The sequence below is a fragment of the Stegodyphus dumicola genome, chromosome 12, assembly GCF_044657685.1.
Source record: "Stegodyphus dumicola isolate Sdum_Otavi_A_Nest chromosome 12, ASM4465768v1".
Taxonomy (NCBI): Eukaryota; Metazoa; Arthropoda; class Arachnida; order Araneae; family Eresidae; genus Stegodyphus; species Stegodyphus dumicola.
Genome location: NC_140779.1, coordinates 15,920,380 through 15,940,182, shown reverse-complemented (window position 1 = coordinate 15,940,182; position 19,803 = coordinate 15,920,380). Strand labels below are relative to the sequence as shown.

Below are 19,803 nucleotides of genomic sequence, written 5' to 3'. Positions count from 1 at the left end.
TAACTGTCTGTTGCACTATTTAATAAAAATTAGCTCGTCGGCTTAACAGTATATGTAGTAGCAAATAAGTAGCACGAAAAGTAGCAAGAAAAAGAAAACCTGAAACCATGAAAGCAATTATTGTCACAAAGAATTTTTTTCGCCAATTCATGCAGCTTTTCACATTGCATCACCAAATACTTTATTTACCAATAAAAAGTTTCATTTGATGGTCATTTTTGTACTTTCACTCAGTATATACTGAATTCCATGCTCTTTAGAATGGGGAGAAAAAAACACTGCTTCTTTTTTAATTGATGGTGAATTAACTACGGTTCACATTTTACAGGGAGAAAAATGAAGGATATGAAAGAATGAACAATATGTTGAAGAAATTACTTCTTAATTCTCAAATATCAAATTACTTCTCATTCTTAATTATAAAATCCATTATAATGCAGACAAGTCCCTATCTTGTCTGCATTATAGTGCAGACTATATATCTCTATCCCAACTGCCCTGTAGTTTGCCATAATTTTTTTTTTTTTTTTTTTTTTTGTCCTATTCACTGCTTACTTTTTAACTGTTTAAAATGGTCAATATTTTAGAGAAAAAATAATTAACAAAGAAATGATATTGCACAGTCTAAAGTGAATATGATAATCAAAATTTATAACATGTTACAAATTTCACAAAAAAATGCTGCTTCTTTTCTAATCGATTATGAGTTAAAAATGATAGATACTTTAAAGCTAAAAAAGTACTGAATTGATGATATCACACTGAAAATATTAGAATCAGAACAATTTGAAAATCAAATATGTTGAACATTTTAAAACCTAGCAATAAAGTTTGCCAATTCTGATAACTAATCTTCCTCAGCTGAGGTGACCACTTCCACAAGAAAGTACCAAAATTTAATTTCAAAAAATTATAATATGCACTATTTTTTTGGGGGGGGTTATAAAAAAAGTTATACTCAGATATTTTGAAAATTGTTGAATGTTAAAAATTGAACATTAAAAAAGTTATACTCTGTTATTTTGGAAATTGTTGTTCCAAAATGCACTTTATTTAATTTAGGATACTTCATAATAAATAAACTTAAAAATCAATAGAATTTTAAACGAAGAAGCCCTTTTTCAGTTTGCGAAACCCAATACTACAAGGTTTCAGAGACTTTTATTTAGTTGTTTACTTATAAACCACATTAAAAATAAACTAAATTTTTATAAATGTACATATGTATTTTTCACATTTTTAAAGAAAAGAGGGAATGATTTTCTAGCAATGGTGAAAGGGGTGCATAGGACAAAAAATATTGAGAACCACTGCAATAATGCACTAGAAAGAAAAAGGTTGCATGCACGTATACTTCTTCTGAGTTTAACATCTTTAACACTAATTTATAACTAACTTTTTAATCTATAATTAAGAAGTATGAAACATAAAAAATGAAAAATTATTCAATCTATTTGTCCTTTGGTGGTGAATGAAGTTTATTCTCTTCCTCTTAAAAAAAAATTTCATCAATTATTCTCTTTTGCTAATCAAAGAATAGAATCAGATTAAGCTATTGTAGATTGGCAATGTTTCATTCTCTAGTGAGCAGAGAGCAAAACCAAAACTCTTATGAACCTGCCTTTTCATGTAATTAAACCTGTTGTTATTGAAAGCATGTTTTTTCTTGTCGCTTTGGAAGGAAAGGAAATGCATGTGCAGTTTCTATCTGTAGGTCACAAAAATAGAGCTTCTTACATCCTTCGGCTTATCAATTGTAACAGTAATATATTTATTTGTATGTGGGAAAAAAAAAAAAAAAAAAAAAAAACAGGTTTTAAACATCTCTACTCTAATTATTCAGATAAGAAATTTAAGAGCTTTCACTTTAAAACTGACATTCACAATTGTACATGTCCACTTCCCAGCTTGTACAATAAATTAACTTAATCATAACTTGTAGAAACATTTAAAAATCCTCAAAAGATTTTGAGGAAGGAAAAAAAAATCCAAGCTTTAATTGTCCTGAATACTGAAACAAAACTGGAAACTTGACATATACACAGAGAAATTAACACTTCTTTGCTTTGCACAGAAACCAAAGCAGAACTGTATACATGAAGTTATGAAAAAATGGCCTTTACCTTTCAAGATCCTTTTTTATGACAAAAGGCCATCAAGTAACATCATCAGGAGAAATAAAAAAATAATGGATAGACTAAAGCATTAGAAGGAAATCAATCACCTCTGAAGAATATGAATTTATTGAGAATGAGAGAAAATAAAATAATAATAATTAATTATTATTATAGCAATTAGAGTAAGGGTCAAAAGGAAGAACTAGAATATAATAATAGTTTTAGACTGCCACATACTTACTGATAAAAAAGTGAATTAGTAATACCGTATTTGACGGCATATAAGACACACTTTTTTTTCCTAAATTTGGTCGCAAAAAAGTTACCTGCGTCTTATACGTGAAAGACACAGGTTAACTTTCAATACTGAATGCTATTTTTAGCCCGGATAAAGATCTAGACATACATAACTTCTTCTACAACTACATGTGTGTGACCTTCTAAATAAGGGTTCATCTTATATGCTGTCAAATACGGTAATTAAAATAGCATTATATAAATGTATGTTTAACATATTATTACTACTCCATTTACTGGCATTAAAATTATTGCTGAGTTTTAATATTTAGTATAAAAATATAAAAAGGAAAAACTTACTTTTCCATTAATGTGATTGCACATATCAAAAAAAGGCACTAAAGACGTTACTTGCTGTGATCCATCGGCAGAAGGAATAACATTTTGCCTAGTCATAACCGCAGAGACCGCCCAACTGTTACCAAGTAATAAGAAACAGTATTATCTATTAGTGATTTTAACTTAAATCCCCTTTTAACTTAAAATATGCATAATATAAATTTAAAAAAAATAGTAAATACTTTTAAACAACTTACCGATATAAATCATATGTAAAATATTGACCAATATTCAGAGATTTAGCATAAGAATCATTCTATAAAAAGAAATACATAATATAAGTAATTTAGAAATAGTATTTTAATGAATTTGCAATTAAAGAATATTCAATTCCTTGTATACAGAAACTTCAAACATGAATTTTTTTAGAACATTTATGTTTATTTTTTTAAAATCTTATAATTTATCTGCCTGGTGTTTTTTTTTTTTTTTTTTTTTTTTTTTTTTTTTTCCCTTGGGGAGGGGGAAGAGTAGATTGTGAGTTGTATTTAATCATACCAAGAAGTTCTTGAATAGGTTTTTTATTGATAGATCAAGTATACTGAAATGCACTTCAAATGCTGGTGTAAAAGAATTATCCTAAGTGGATTTCACCAAGTGGAAAACAGTTAACTTATTTCAACCACATTTATCTTAATCATGAATTTAGAAAGGTCAGCATACTTCAGTTTTGGCTCATAAATATGCAGTATACTGAAAGAAAAATTATATTAGATTTATCAATCATACAAGACTTCCTTTTGAGTCATATTATCAAAACAGATCATTAAATCAAAGGTCATATTAATACAAGTATGTTGTAACTTAAATCCTGCACATGTAGAGTGGTCAATTCCACTTTGTTTTATTTTGGATTACTATTTCATATTTGACTACTATTTTATACTTCAAATATTATACTCATATTTGAAGCACTGTAAGAGGGAATGAAGTGTTCTAGTCATTTTCAAATATGCATAAAATATTCTGTACAAGGCTTAACATGTATCGTGATATATAAAGTATAAGAAAATTAAAAACTTTACAATACCTGGAAAAGCTGGAAAAAATAACAATATTGCCTAGCCACACTGCGCAATAATTTGAATACTTCATCTGAAAAAGACTAAAAATTCTTATAAAGTACTTACACATACGTACTAATACACACACACACACACACACAAAAAAAAAAAAAAAAAGAAAGAAAGAGAGAGAGAATGTAGAATTTTTTTTTTTTATGTTATAAACCATTTAAAAATATCAATCATATTATATCTTTATTTTTAAAGAGATGCAGTCTTATTCTGAATGAGAAAGATAAGCTAATGCCAAGGCATGTATACATATATTTTAACATTATTTATAACATTATTTACAGAAAACGTGAATACTTCTAATCCAATGATTTTTTATAGCCACTATTAGATTATGATCTTAAATTTAAAAAATTAAATTGAATATGAATATTATTAACCCATTTTTTAACATTTACAAACTAATAAACTATTGGTGTATTAATGCTGTCAGCATTGTCAGCAAACTATTTAGGTATAAATGATAATGTATAAGAAATTTAATGAGTTTAAGAATGTTACACAATAGTAAATCAAAAAAGAATATCACTGAATGATGTTAAAGGGAAAAAATCACCCTCAAATTATTCTAATTTATTGTTTAACCGAGCATTTAAAATGCTGAAAATGATTATACAACTGCTAAATTTTAAAATTAATTATTTAAAGTAAATTTTGGCTGTATAGGAGTCAAATTTTGTGTGTTTTATTTTGTACAATGATTACATACTTTTATTAAAAACAAATTTAGGATCAGAAAAATATACAAAAAGTTAGATTTAATGGGAGAGATGATACAGGTAACATTTATATCATAGTTGAAAATTCAAAGTTCAAAAGCCAATGATATGTTTATTAAAATTCTTTCAACAGCTATTCAAATTCAAATTACTGATGTTGATCATAATGATGAAAATAAAAAATTTAATAAGTATTGACTGAATTTCTCTATTTTAGGTAAACTATAATTTGGAAATGAAGAAATAAAAGTTTTACGCATTTGATCATTTTTCATAAGAATAAATTAATGGAAGATATGGTTCAACAATTAGTAGCTTTACGCACAGAAAGAACTAATGTATTAAGTTATCAATGGAGAACATTGTTACATCTATCATTATTCTTATACTTGTGGTAAAGCCAGAGTTTGTTCTGGCTTAGGTGCCTTACTTCCCTCCCCCATTTATTTTTCACATAATAAAACCAAAGGTACATCATATTATAAACAAATTTCAAGTGCATAAAATTTGATAAAAAACAAAGCAATATTTTTATGCACTTTTTGATAATAAAATAGTCATATATGTAACAGGAATATATCTGAATTTTAGAAAACTTTTATGATGAAAATGTGCTTTTTTTTAATTTGTTATAACAATTAATAAATTAATAATGCATTTTCTATGATATTGTTTTGTTTAAATGCAATCAAGGAGATATAAGCTAATATGTGATGCAGATTAAAAAACCACAATTCAAATCAAAATGCAATAAAAATAACTGTAAATTAATTTTTTTAAAAAAAAGCTTCTACAGTACAAAGTCTGTAATCCAGACTCGTCAGGACTTTGAGGATTCCATGCAGAAATTATACATTTAAAAATATGAAACCGTAATTTATGAAATAAAGAGCAATTATGATTTAAAGGGTATCAAAATTTACAAAAAAAAAAAGCTTAATATTTATTTGTTTACTTTAGTAAACATTTCTATCAGTGTAAGTTGTTTAAGTTGCTTCATTTTTTGTGCTAATACTTTCTCTTTAATTCTATAAACAGACATAATTTCAAGTTCCACTGTTCAAGTCCTGTAATTGCTATGTCGAGAATACTGACTAACTTGTCAATCAAAATTTTTTCGTTTTCAATAACGTTCTCTATTACTTTCTTCACTATCGGAAGCACACATGGGTAAATGCTTTACTGGCTTTATGTGCATGTGTAGCGGACGTGCGCATCAAATGCACATGCGCAAGTTTGTGGCTTTGAGGTCCGGATTATAGATCATTCCAGATAATGGGCGTCCAAATTACGGACTTTGTACTGTATATAGAAATATTCTCAAATCATATTACAGTGAATTCTCGATTATCTGGACTAATGGTGGGGAAGCAATTCACAGATAATTGAAAAACATGGATAATCTAAAGCATCAGTTTTCATGCATATTTTAAGTGTTTGTTTCCTAAAAAAAAAAAAATCAGTACTTTTTGCTTGTGAGAATGTTTAAATATTTGCCAAATTCCACTGCATATTTTTGAAGTGCTATTTTATGATTACATTCGAATCCCCTTTGATCAAAATGTTGAATAGAGCTTCAATAGAAGTAATTGTCTTAGGATTAATGCAGTTATCAGTATCTATCTTCTTCGCCTTATATTTTCAATATCACTCTCTGTCTCTTCTCTTCTTGTGACATTTGAAATGATATCCATGTCACCAAAGCACTGAAAGACAACTCAGCCAAATCACCACTGCACCATTCCTTGATGTTCTCCCAATACACATTTATGTACAATACAAAAAATATGCCCAAAACAAAAAAAAAAAAAAAAAACCAACAATCAACTGAAATGACATCTTCAACTGTGCACATGTTGAACGAATTATGCAAAAAAAATCATTGAAACTAAACCTACAGATGCAATTTGGTGGTTTTTAGATCATGCTCTGATTTGTGCATTTGTTTTTCACACACTCTCATGCAGCGAGTTGAATGTACATGGCTCAGCCACTGCCATGCCAGAGAATTCACAAACCAGATAATCTGCACCGAGATAAATGAGAGTATGCTGTATGTAAAAAACAAAGCTTTTCAGTCCTTTAAGACAAATTTATATTTTTACATCACAGACTTTTAAACTTGAACTTCTTCCTCTAAGCAAATACAATAACTAAGCAAACACTCACCTAAAACAGGAGATCCTTGTAACTCTTGCAGTTCCTCTAATGTAAAATATAAAACAGTATCAAAAGTGGATGGTAAAATAGCTTAAATAATTAAAGAAATTTAGTTCTGAATTTTATAATGGATAATCAACTTTAATTTAAAAAAATTGGTTTTAAGATTAACATTGATTACTATAAGCAATAAAATTCTCCAATACATACTAGATTATTTCATATTTATTTTATTAAAAAATGCTTATTAAAAATGTATAAAAAATATATCACATGCTAATATGGTATCCTTAACCCATAAGATTTCTAATAAATATGCTCGAATTCAATTGCAGTAAATAGTGAATTCAACTTAATAGTCATTTTAAGTCATTGAAATGATAATAATAATTTAATAAAAAGTCATTGAAATTATGCTTGTATATATATTTTTTATTACTACTGATATTTATAATACAAAAAGAGAAATTATAAAAATATGCAAACAAGTACACATATATATATACAGAAAAAAGTAACATAAATATTTACTTTTTTCTGTAATTAAGTTCAAAAACAGAGCTAAAAAATGCTTCAACATCTTGTCTGTATATAGGGCAGCCATATTTGTGATGCCAGCTATGCAAGCCCATCAGGTCTACATAGGCTATTTGTCACAACAAGCATTCATACAGACAGCCTACATGGCATTCAGACTTCCAATTATGTAACAGTATATTCATGCAAATTACATCACTATTTTAAAACAGTAGGAGCATGTGCTGAGTACAATTTAAAGATTTAAAATCATTCATATTCTTGCACTAATAACTAATTTATGAGTTTCTATTTCTTGTGCTCCTCTCTGCAAGGCATTACTTTGGTATATGAATGCCTTTATTTTATTAAGAGATACTGCAAAGTGTGTGATTTCACTGCATACGAAACAAGCTATTCAACAGTGAACATGCAGGTTTTTCTTTATGCAGCCTTTTTTGGAGTTAGATACATGAATTTTCACAACAGTGCTTGTTGTGACATGATGATTATCTCGAAAACATGATGATTCATCTCGAAAAGGAAAGAAATTAGACAGTATGAGTAAGCAACTCTTTGCTTACTTCACAAGCAGACACATTTGATTCAAATAGTTTTAGGTTCAAAGAAAAATTTTTTTAATTGTTTGGTCAGACTGTTTAATTGCTAAAAGAATGGGAGGGGGAAGAACCTTTTACTATCAAAACAGTAAAATGGACAGTTGTCATGCAGCCTTTCTAATCTAATGACTGCATTCTTCATACAAGAGAATCATTTTGCAGTATTTTTTGTTGGAGCACAAAGTTTTGTTTGGACTCGAAGATCCAGTCCCTGCCTCGAGGGAAAAATCTTCCCTCCTTCATACAGTATAACACAGTGTTCCCACTTACAAACTATCATCCAACCATCACTGTATTGGAGAGAAGTTTTGTTTTAAAATGTTATGCTTTGCAATCTCATTAGTTACAAAGTTATGCTGAAGACCGGATACCAAGGGATCAGCATTTCAGAGCTTCTTTTCAAGTTATTGCCATATATAAAAAGATCATTTTATACAATATCCATGACATTCTTCATGTTTACATTTTGTTTTTGGTAGCTCTCAAGTTATTTGTAACAGAATTGCTAACTTGGAAAACTGAGCTCTAGGGACACTGTTGTAGGTCTCACATAATATAGCATAGTGATATTAGTATAGGTAGACACAACTTACACAACTCCAGCTTTATGCATTCAAAAGTTATTTTGGTGTTTAAGTACTTCACTCTACATTCTGTATATACAACCAAATGTATGTCAGTTAAATAAGGTATGCTCACTGAACAAAACAAAATAAATTTTTTTACTTAAAATTTCAAAAATTATTTATAACATTTCTTAAATGATCTGTGAAAAGAAAGGAAGCAAAAGATATCAGAAATTTTAAAAAAATAGCTTAAATAATTAAAGAAATTTAGTTTTGAATTTTGTAAAGGATAATCAACTTTAATTTAAACAAATTGGCTTTAAGATTAACATTGATTAGTACAAGCAATAAAATTCTCCAATACATACTAGATATAAGCACATCTTAGAGATTTCACAACACTTGGCTGAAAAAGCAAAATGTAAAACTCAAGCAGGAGAAAACTGCAAAATGAGCATAATTTGAAAATGTTAACTTCAAGTAAATTAATTAAAATTACTTATCTTCTCTAACGATTCTCTTCATATACTTCTCTAAAGATTTAACTCATTAAAATTAAATATAAAATACCCTCTATGATAAAAGTTGTATTTTAAGTGTTCATTTGCAACATGCAGTTTTACGATGACGATATTGGAAACAAAAGCAAAGCTAATATTTCCAATCTGAGATTGTATGTAATCAGATGAAACACTGAAACAGTATGCGTCTGCAAGAGTTCAAAAATGTGACACTATAAACAGGGTGACCGATGTGACTTTATAATGAGATTTGATTATAAATGTTCAGTCTGATTGTATACATCCAATGTACATAAAATATACACAAAAATGAATCTTTCTCAACGTATGATTGATTATAATTATGGAACTGATTATTTTTACAATGATATTTATAACAATAAATGTTTACTTGTTTCAAATTGTACAATTAATTGTACTTTCTTATTATCCACACACCCATCAAAAAGTTGCAAATTTGCTGGCAACATGGTACAGAAATGTTTGCTTGCATATCTTAACATCTGTTTCAATAATGTATCCAGTGAAACCAGAGAACTTTTTTTTTTTTTTACATTCATTAAAAAAAAATTAAACAGTAATTTTTTGCACTCATGTTCTTGCCATGTACATTGTGATCTCTTTTCACTTAAAAAAAAAACTTCACACAATTGCATGACTACAGCACTGCACAGTGGCCATGATCATGCTCGCCCAGGAACAGTTCTAAACTTCAGTGTACTGTATAACAAAATACTTCAACATAATGGAATAAAACAGGACAAACTCCACAGTTCCACTATGAATTGTTACAACAGAAATATATGCACTCCAATGCAAAAAGAAATACTAATCAGAAAAATTGCTACATTTCAAATGTGCATATACACATATACTCAAACATATATGCTATGCATATACTTGGGTTGCCACATGAATACTTTTAATGACATGGGTTGACACATACTGTATATACCCGTGTATAAGTCGATATTGCGTATAAGTCGACCCCCCCCCACTTCGACATAAAAAATTCGTAGAAAATAAGAACCCACGTATAAGTCGACCCCCCACTTCTGAAATCGATCGAGAAACTTCGAAAAAAAATTTTTAAGTACTACATTTATTCAAAATCATCTGAGAAAAAAAAGTAAATATATGATAAAAAATACCTTGGTAAATAAACAAAATCAAAATCCTTTAACATCCGATTCATGGTCAGATTCGCCAAACATTTCATAGAACTCTTCTGTCGTCATTGGCTCATCATCATACATATTTTCAGTCTCGAACTCTGTATTGTTACAATCACTACTAGAGCCTTCGTCGTCATTTTCACTTTCGAAAACAGCATCATCTTTCGTGCCATCTAGTTCGTTGCTAATACAACATTTTTTAAATGATTTTATAATCATTTCAGAGGGTATTTCGTTCCAAGCATCTTTAACCCACTGAGTAATTAATGTAACATCGTAATATATTAATGTAACCTTCTAGAATTTGTTCCGGAAAAGATTAGCGTACGTAAAATTTATCTGCATTTTACCTTTTTAAAAGTTAAAAGAAATATTCAAAACTGTTCAGTTATTGTGTGGGCTATTTTTTTTAATTTTGACGTGTACGCCTGTTAACAAAAGTATTTCATGAATGAACAATAACTATTATAAAGACTTATACGTACGTAAAAACTATCTGCATTTCTCTTTTCTTGGCGTGACTTTTTTATTGCTCGATATTGATCGGTTGTTCAGGGGCCGAAAATTCTTTGGTTTAATCGAAACTTACTCTAGTTAAAGTATGAAATTCTGTGATTAGTTTGTCACATAATTTAAGTCATGAAATTACTTCAAGTAAGTGACTTATTTGATAAGTCGTCCAATTTGAGTGTGGGAAGAAAACAACTGCATTATATAAAGAAATTTTTAACTTCCGATTCTTTTCATTTTTTATGGCCCCGCGTATAAGTCGACCCCCCCCCCACACACACACTTTGAAGTCTTTTTTTTGTCCAAAATATCTTGACTTATATGCGGGTATATACGGTAAGTACTTTTTGGTAACATAATGTATTTGCCTCATCAATACTATTTTGTGGTTTTTTTTTTTTTTTTTTTTTTTTTCTTGGGGGGGAGGGGAGTTGCAGATAATCAAAAAGTACCTCTGTTTTCATTTTGAAATGAGGAATAGGTTATCTTGAATAAAAAGTTATAAATAAAACTTAATTTTTTCCTAAAGATAAATATATCATATATGCCAGACATATTTTTCTTAATATAAAGTTTCCATATAAAATCTTGCATATTTCTAAATTAATGTGGTGTCTATATTTTGACAAACAGCTAGAAATCAGCAACCCATTTAGAAGAGCATAAAACTCATCTTGAAGAAAATTACACCACTGTAGAAATCTAATCTCTAGTATCACAGCCTCTTTCTAAAGCATGTGAAAGCATAAAGTAATTAAAAATATGACAAATGATATGTATAAGGTTTTGTATGATATTTGGTATGGATTTAATTGAATAAATAGCTTAATGATTTAAGATTTACAGCTTAACTTAAAAGTAGACAATCTTTTCATCTTTAGAATACATAATCAGTACCAGAAATATATATTTTACACCAATTCAGTTACATACAATTCAGTTTTGGGTATGGTTTTTAGAAAAGAAGAATAATTTTCAAGTATTAAATGCTCTGTATAAAAATAAAAGTATAATTTCCCTCAATCCCAGTGTTGATATAAAAAATCTAAACACTGAAACATATTTAATATGTTGTGTTATTTAACATGTTATCTTATTTAATATGTTTACATTATACATTCAAGAAATACATATCCCAAAGAAATAATTTAACAAGGAGTAAGCAGTTTTTATCAGGAGCAGGGGACAGAAATTTAATAAAAATTGACATTTTTTCATGCTGTTTGAATTTTTTAAGCAGTTTTATGGAAACAAGTTCCATACGATTTTAAGTGCATGTAAGCTCATGGAAGCAGTAACCTACAGATTGTAAACATTACAATCCAAACTACCCCAGACACAGTCAGGTTTTGGAAGTGTCACAAATCTAGACTTAGGATGCTTCCACTTTTCATGTACTCAGAGATAAGTACTCAAAAAGGATTACTCAGAAAGGTCATGCATTTATTTTTCATTTAATTGCATTCAACTCTGCTAAATCTTCTAAAGAATTTTATATGAAGATCCAAGTTCTCATATGAAGATCCAAGTTCTCATCTCTATGTTTCTTGACATTATAGATAACCACCATAAAAGGCATGCAAGTCGATGTCCTCTTCCTTTAAACCTATGTGATTTTAGAAATGTTACTTAAAACATGAGTTTTTGCTCATTCCAGATAAATGCCTAAAATCATTTTTTGGGGAAAATCTATGATTAACAGAATTTACATCTGATGTATTTAAGATTATAATTGCAGTACTCTCTTCACTATTTCAAATACCAATCTATTGACACCAATTAACGTTCTTGTAGAAATAATGACAAGAATAAAAAAAGCCATTGGGGCCCTAGTCCAAAGGCTCAATCATACAGCCTAGCATGTAGAGTAAATTATGTATCTGCATACGAAGTAAGCTTAAAAAATAATAATGACAAGAATAAAAAAAGCTATTGGTGCCCTAGTCCAAAGGCTCAATCATACAGCCTAGCATGTAGAGTAAATTATGTATCTGCATACAAAGTAAGCTTAAAAACAATCTATTAAGTGGTCACCAGCTTACACTTTCCACCATTAAAGCCACAAAACACACCTCTGATGAAATTATTGCCTATGCCTTGCTCTGTATGGCACATTTACATTCATAGTTATTAGAATTTAAATCTTTTATAGACATCTGACCAACATATTTTTAATTTATGTATGCTTTATTTATACATGCATACATAAATGCAAAAATATTTTAAAACCCTGATTGGATAATGAACTTCAAACCCAATGTTTATTAGTCAAAATTTTAAACAAAACTGTCTAATTAAAAATAATTTTACTTCTATTTCCAATTATTCTTTGACTTTTCGCTCTATTTCTATACTACAATCTTCCAATGTTAACAATATCTGCTTTAAAAATTTTACATGACTTCAGATTTCTATTGTTTTATAACCTTAATTATACAAAAGTATTTTCCTACATTAAAAAGTTTTTAATGAAAAAAAATATATCACATAGTCACCTTTGAAGCAACAGCCATTGTAACCTACATGCTTGCTTCAGCACTACTTATACTTCTGGAAACACTGACAAAACCTCTTATCTGCCCCCAGACTGGCTATCACATTGTTGAAAATATTGATCCTGTAGATTCATCATAATAAAAGAGAACAGCTAGATCAGAGAGTGAGAAATCTGGGAAATAAGGTGGTTGTCACATGACAGAGATCTATTTCTAACTAAAGGAAACTAAATTTTCGTTGAAAAACCTTTTTTAGAAATGTGACATTGCAATGAATGTTTGAAAAATGCTTTTTAACTCTGTCTTTACTACAATATGAACTATGCTGTCCTGGATTACATAATTTTTTTGCTGTTGCTATTTTGTAAAAAGTATGCAAAGGCCCTCTAATAGCCAAATGCAATTATTGTACACCTTGCACACAAAAAAATGGGAGAGTTCTATATCTTCTGTTCTACTATACTGATTGTCAAAACTTAACTTGCATTTTCCATGTCTCGAAAGCACGGCATAGGATATATATATATATATATATATATTAGATTAATATAGCATTGTTCTAACACAGGCATTTTGACACAAAATCGGACTTTTTCTGAAATAACATACCAATTTTTTTCATATTTCAATTCTATGACTCAAATTATGCCAAAGTGCCAAGTTTTGTAAAAATCGCACAAGCAGTTTATAAAAAATTAACTTTTAAAATTTTAGCACCTCCATGTTAATTGAATTTGGTATATATTTATTTATTAATATCTCTTTTTTTATTAAACTTATTTGATTCTTCCTTTCACGTTTCCAAATTTAGGTTCATTCCAAATAAAGTTCGCCATTTCTTGAGATTTATTTTTAAAATTTGTATTTAAAAATAATTTTTATAAATTTTTTGAAAACAATTTTGAATTATAACCTATAAAATTTTTACCATCATCTTAAAGTAGATGTATTTCTAGACATATCTGCAAAAAATTATATTTTTTTATTTAAAATTTCCAGAGATATAAGCAATTATATATTAGCACATTTTGAAATTTGGCATATTTGTTACAAGCAATAATAACACCAAGCGTGCTTTACCCACTTTGTGAAAATTATTTGAAAGTATGAAAGATGCACTTTTGTTCTGCTTGTGCACAAAGAAAAAAAAGAGAAAGGAAAATAGGTTGCCATAAATTAAGAAATTCACCATTATTCTTAGTGTAAACTGAAAAAAATATGCCAAGATAAATTTTTTAATTTCTGCAAAAATTATTAAATTTAATATCTAGGCATAATTTGAGTCATAGCATCAAAATACGGGAAACAATTAGTATGTTATTTCAGAAAAAGGTCCAATTTTACATCAAAATACCTATGTTAGACTAATGCTATATATATATCCTAAGTTGCACTTTCAAGACATAAAAAGCACAAGTTAAATTTCGACAATCGGTCCAGTACAATGGAAAATATAGAACTGTACTTTGGAGGGAAGGGGTGCAACATGTACATTTTACACAAGCAACATGACTTTTCTGTGAGCTGTTTGCACACAGAGAAGTAAAAATAGAATGATAATGCTGAATTCAGAAATTTAAAATTAAAATTGTATGAAATCAATTTTTTTAAAGAAAATAGAATTTTTAAAAATAAAATAAACGCTGTAACACTGTTCATGAGTTACTTTATAATCTGGCTTAAAAATATATAACAGTCGGCAAGCAATAAAGTTGTGAAAATTTCCTGATCCGAATTTCTACCATTTCTTAATATGAAAAAAGTATATTTACAAAAGTTCTCATAGATAACAGACTTTTCTATGACTGCAGTATTTCTATAAAAAGTACACAGTTAAGGATACATATATAAGGTTTCCAAAATGAGTCAGGATTCAGGTATTCCATAAGAAGATGCATAGCAAGCTGGATATTAGGCATGTGCTGTAAAATGGGATCTTTGGAAATAAGAGGTCCTATAAAAGATAAAATGGTATCATAAAGATGCTGATCAACAGATAGTAACACCTTCAGTTTTAACAAATCAAGCTAAATATTATAAATTTCAATAAACAACTCAACTTTAATCAAATACATATTAGTAATTTTAAATGAAAAAAAAAAAAACAGTGTTTAATTTAGGAAACTGAATGAATTGTTCTAGCAAATCATAATCATTCATTATACAGTACAAAGTCCATAATCCAGACGTCTATTATCCAGAATGATCTATAATCCAGACCTCAAAGTCACAAATTTACGCATTCGCGTAAAGCGCTTACGCACGGATGTTTGATGCGCGCATCCGCTATGCATGCGCATAAAGCCAGTAAAGCATTAACACATGCATGCTTCCGATAGTGAAGAAAGTGACAGAGAGGTTATTGAAAACGAAAAAATTTCTATTGACAAGTTAGTCAGTATTCTCGACACAGCAATTACAGAATTTGAACAGTCGAACTTTGTAACTGAACAAGAAATTATGTCTGTTTATAGAAGAGAGAATTAAAGAGAAAGCATTAGCACAAAAAACAAAGCAATTTAAACAACTTAAATTGAAAGAAATGTTTAATAAAGTAAACAAATAAATATTAAGCTTTTTTTTTTTTTTTTTTTTTTTTTTTGTAAATTTTGATACCCTTTGGATCATAATTGCTCTTTATTTCATAAATTACGGTTTCATATTTTTAATTGTATTATTTCTGTATGCCATCTTACCAGATTTAAATTGATGATCTATAATCCAGAAAAAACCCGAATCGCCGAAGTCCCGACGAGTCCGGATTACGGACTTTGTACTGTACAAAATTTTAATTTTCACTAGATGACATAAAAGTTCAATATATTAAATAACAAATTAAAACTTCTGGCATAAACACTTTTGAACTTTAGACTTTCTTCTAAAGTATCAATTCATCTTCTTAACACATTTTGTTTTTTAAAAAAACATATTTTGAAAGCACTCAAGCTTTTCTATAAGACAAACTTATATGATGACAGTTCTTAGCTCAATTTACCATTTATTAACCAATTTTACCAGTTACATAACAAAAGAATATTTGCAGTTTCCATGTAACCATGTACAAATTATTGAGTTTTAACAAATAACATTATTTTATTTTTAAGTTTTATGCATTAATTTTGTTTTAAATTTAATATCCCCCCCCCTCATATACTATTTTAGTGCCACACTCACTGGTACACTGACTAATCCTCCTGTCTTCTGTTTCATTCATTGGGTATGGGTTCGAATCCCACAGAATGCACAGATGTTTGTTAAGCATACAGTGCCTGTATGGCATAGAACACTCAAAATACACAGTAAGCCAAAAGTCCTCTCATGTGGTTTGATGGTAGGGAAGATTCTCAAATCATTGCTCTCTATCAACTGTCCCCTTTATGGTATTCCACCTTGCCATGATAAAATTCATGGACTTATTTTGATTAGGTTAAACAAGAGAGATGAGCCAAAACAGCCACTAAATCTAATAACAGTGTAAAAACAAGCTCTACTAAAACCATCAAATTCCCAAAACTTTGATGCTGCAATTAGAACAGGAAAAAGGCAAAAGGAAAAGACAAAGAAATGTACTGAAATTTCCCTCAACATTAATGAAACTGTGTAAGATTTAGAAACAAAAATGATATCTTGATATCATTTATGTTTGTCGCATCGGTTTCAATTGTCGAGAACTTCGGTTCTAAGTAATGTATCACGTATATTATTGTTGAGTTTTAATAAAACCACTAAAAGACATTATCACCTCACACAATCCACATTTCGACACAAACACTTTACATATGCATAATTTTGGTTATATTAGACAAGATTAAATTTATTGGTAAAGCACACATTAAAATGTAAACTGACATGAACTCCATGCTATAATAGTACCAGTAAATTTTTGTGTAAAAAAAGTATTACAATCATACCTAATTTTGAATTCTTTGCAGAAATTTCAGACATCATCATTTTTCTAGGAATAGTGAGAAATGGCTCGTGCTCCTAAGTAGACAATATAATAATACTTCAATCAATTAACTTTATTTTCAAATACCAAATTATGACACAATAAAATTAAGTGGCACATTAATAAGAGAAATAAACTGATATCATTGATGAAATGCTTTATTGAATTTATTAGATTTATAATAAAAATTATTATAGTATTTCAAAATGCACTGCTTTTCCTGACATCCCTATATAAATACTATAAAACATATAATAGTAAAAAGTATTTACATTTAAAAAGAAAAGCTGTAAAATAAACAGACCTTTATATCTTCCTCTGCCACAACACCGAAATTTCCATCACTTATTTCTTTTACTTTTACACAGCTAAACTTAGCTCCATGCTCTGAGCACCATTCATAAAATTTTTCCCAGTGTTGACTTCGGTCAGTGGCTGGGAAATGATATTCTGAAAAAGATATAATATAATAATATAACAGAATTATATAATAGTTTGTTTTGCCACTGTTTTACAAAAATTAAAAATTCAAATAACAGCTAAAACACACAAATTTTATTATTTAATTTTGCATGAAAATAAGCATTCTCAGAAAGCTACTCTAAGTCACTTCAGTTATTGATCAAAACAATATATAAAATTTTTAATTTAAGTAGTACTGAGTGGTTTCTCTACATCAGTGGTTAATTATCAATAGTTTGAAAAAATATGTTATACCCAGTGCTTTTTAGCCATTTCTTTGTGCACAAACATACGCAATATATTGACATACAATATTATTTACAAAACACTTTCACAAATTAATGGGAAAAGAGAGCAGATACTCAGAAGTTACCGAAAAAATTTTAATGCTTTGCAAACGAAACTTTAAAAAGCTTAGAAAACTTACTCTTTTCAAGCTCTTGTATAGTTTGTAATAATGCACAATTTGCTTTCATTTCATCCCATTCTAATTTTCTAGACAAAACTTTTGAATTAGAGCATTCTATAAAGCAAAGTAAAACAGTTATGGCTAATAAATAAGACATTTAATATGCTTTATATTAGTACAAGATTTAAATTCCTAACACAAATATAACATTATCAATATTAATTATTATTTTAATGCACATGAAAATACTAGTAATACTGCACTTCACAAACATCTTGAAAAAATAAATACTTTGAAGATTTTTAATATTTATAAGATTTACATTTAATATTAATTTAAAAGGAGAAAAAAATATAAGAAAAGAAAATATATTACAGGGTTTATATTTTAATGGCTGCCCACAAAGGATCTGGTACTTACGTATTATCGCAACCAGGTTGGCACGATTTGTAAGTTGAGTAAAAAAGTATGAATAGAAAGAAAATGTACATTTATTAATTACAGATAATTTTTAATACAGTTTTTTATATTATTTTGTTTTAAAATATAAAATAGCAATTAAACCCTTCCGGTTTCGAATTTGAATAAGTTGCAGAATTATTTTTTCGGCGGAAATCTTTTGGCTATTGCTTTTAGCACTGATTTAAAACCGTATTCGCCATAACCATGTACACATCGACTTATTTTTACTTAAAAAAACATCCCAGAATTGCACAAAAATGGCATTGCACACACTCTTGACTTTATCCATGTACACTGCTATTTCTCATAAATTACAAAAATTTGCACAAAAATGCAGGAAAATTTTGTGAATCTCCACATGCTCTTTTTACAAAACTACGTATAACACGTAGGGTTGCCGTAAGTAGGGTCGCCAAATTTGGCAATTTATGCGAATTTTGGCCTGGTTGCGTTAATACGTAAGTACCAAGGATCTTTTAAATTTTAATGTGGTTTATCAGTAAAGATCATCAATATAGTTCATATGGAATAACAAAATATTTGATATGCTACTAGATGAATATACATTTAAATTAATGTGGGAACATCATACATCTTCAATATATTTGGAAAGTCAAAAAATATATATATAATTCCATAAAAATATTTAATGTTTTTAATCATATATATCATGAATTCAGTGTATTTTTATTTAAATCAATCAGATTAAAAAGGAAAAAAGAATATTCTTAACAACTGCATCTACTGCTTTTCAGATTTCAAATGGAAAGAAACATCTCATAGCTTTGCAAAAAAAAAAAATTATACAAATTATTCTTTTTTTTTTTTTTTTTTTTTGTGTGTGTGTGTGTGTGTGTGTGTGTGTGTGTGTACTGAGTAGTTTTAGTTCACCATATTTGCTACATTTATTTTAAATGCATAACAGCTGCACCACTTACCTGCAAGTTTCAGAATATGACCAATCTTGGTCATTCCATACACCCTATACTGAAGATAATTAATTTTACAAACTCTTACTTTATGAAACCTTTGGGAATGACCTATGAAACCTTCTTTCAATAATAAAAATAGGACTAAAAAAATATAAAATCTGCAAATTAACTTTTTCACTGATTCTGGAAATTAGCTTTCCCACACCATGCTAAATTATCATCTGATAATGTATCATTAGCATGCCAATACCATCTCAGAAGCAAAATTTTAATCGATCATTATATTTTTCTTTATGAATTACTAATTGGAGCAAATCAATCTGCAAAGGTGAAATACTGCTGTATAATCTTTCTTTAAGGTTACTGAAATCTCAAACTCTTAAATTTCAGAATATTATTAATTAATGTTCGAACAGATATTTTGATACAATTTTGGAATAAATAATAAAACATAACTTTAAAAATTCATAATTCATGT

At 28.6% G+C, this 19,803-nt stretch overlaps 1 protein-coding gene across 2 annotated transcripts in view; it reads right to left on the bottom strand.

Moving 5' to 3' along the window:
• Nucleotides 1-19,803, bottom strand: part of Setd3 (SET domain containing 3) — a 40,316-nt gene that overhangs the window by 18,175 nt on the left and 2,338 nt on the right. The window contains exons 2-9 of one of the 2 annotated variants that reach the window (XM_035361266.2): nucleotides 17,950-18,045; nucleotides 17,365-17,510; nucleotides 17,023-17,095; nucleotides 14,955-15,065; nucleotides 6,718-6,798; nucleotides 3,784-3,848; nucleotides 2,951-3,009; nucleotides 2,715-2,829 (exon numbers count right to left, since the gene is read on the bottom strand). In XM_035361266.2, coding sequence (XP_035217157.1) covers nucleotides 2,715-2,829; nucleotides 2,951-3,009; nucleotides 3,784-3,848; nucleotides 6,718-6,798; nucleotides 14,955-15,065; nucleotides 17,023-17,095; nucleotides 17,365-17,510; nucleotides 17,950-18,045 — 746 coding nt within the window. The remainder of the gene's footprint in view (nucleotides 1-2,714; nucleotides 2,830-2,950; nucleotides 3,010-3,783; nucleotides 3,849-6,717; nucleotides 6,799-14,954; nucleotides 15,066-17,022; nucleotides 17,096-17,364; nucleotides 17,511-17,949; nucleotides 18,046-19,803) is intronic. The other variant, XM_035361267.2, reaches the window with a different exon arrangement.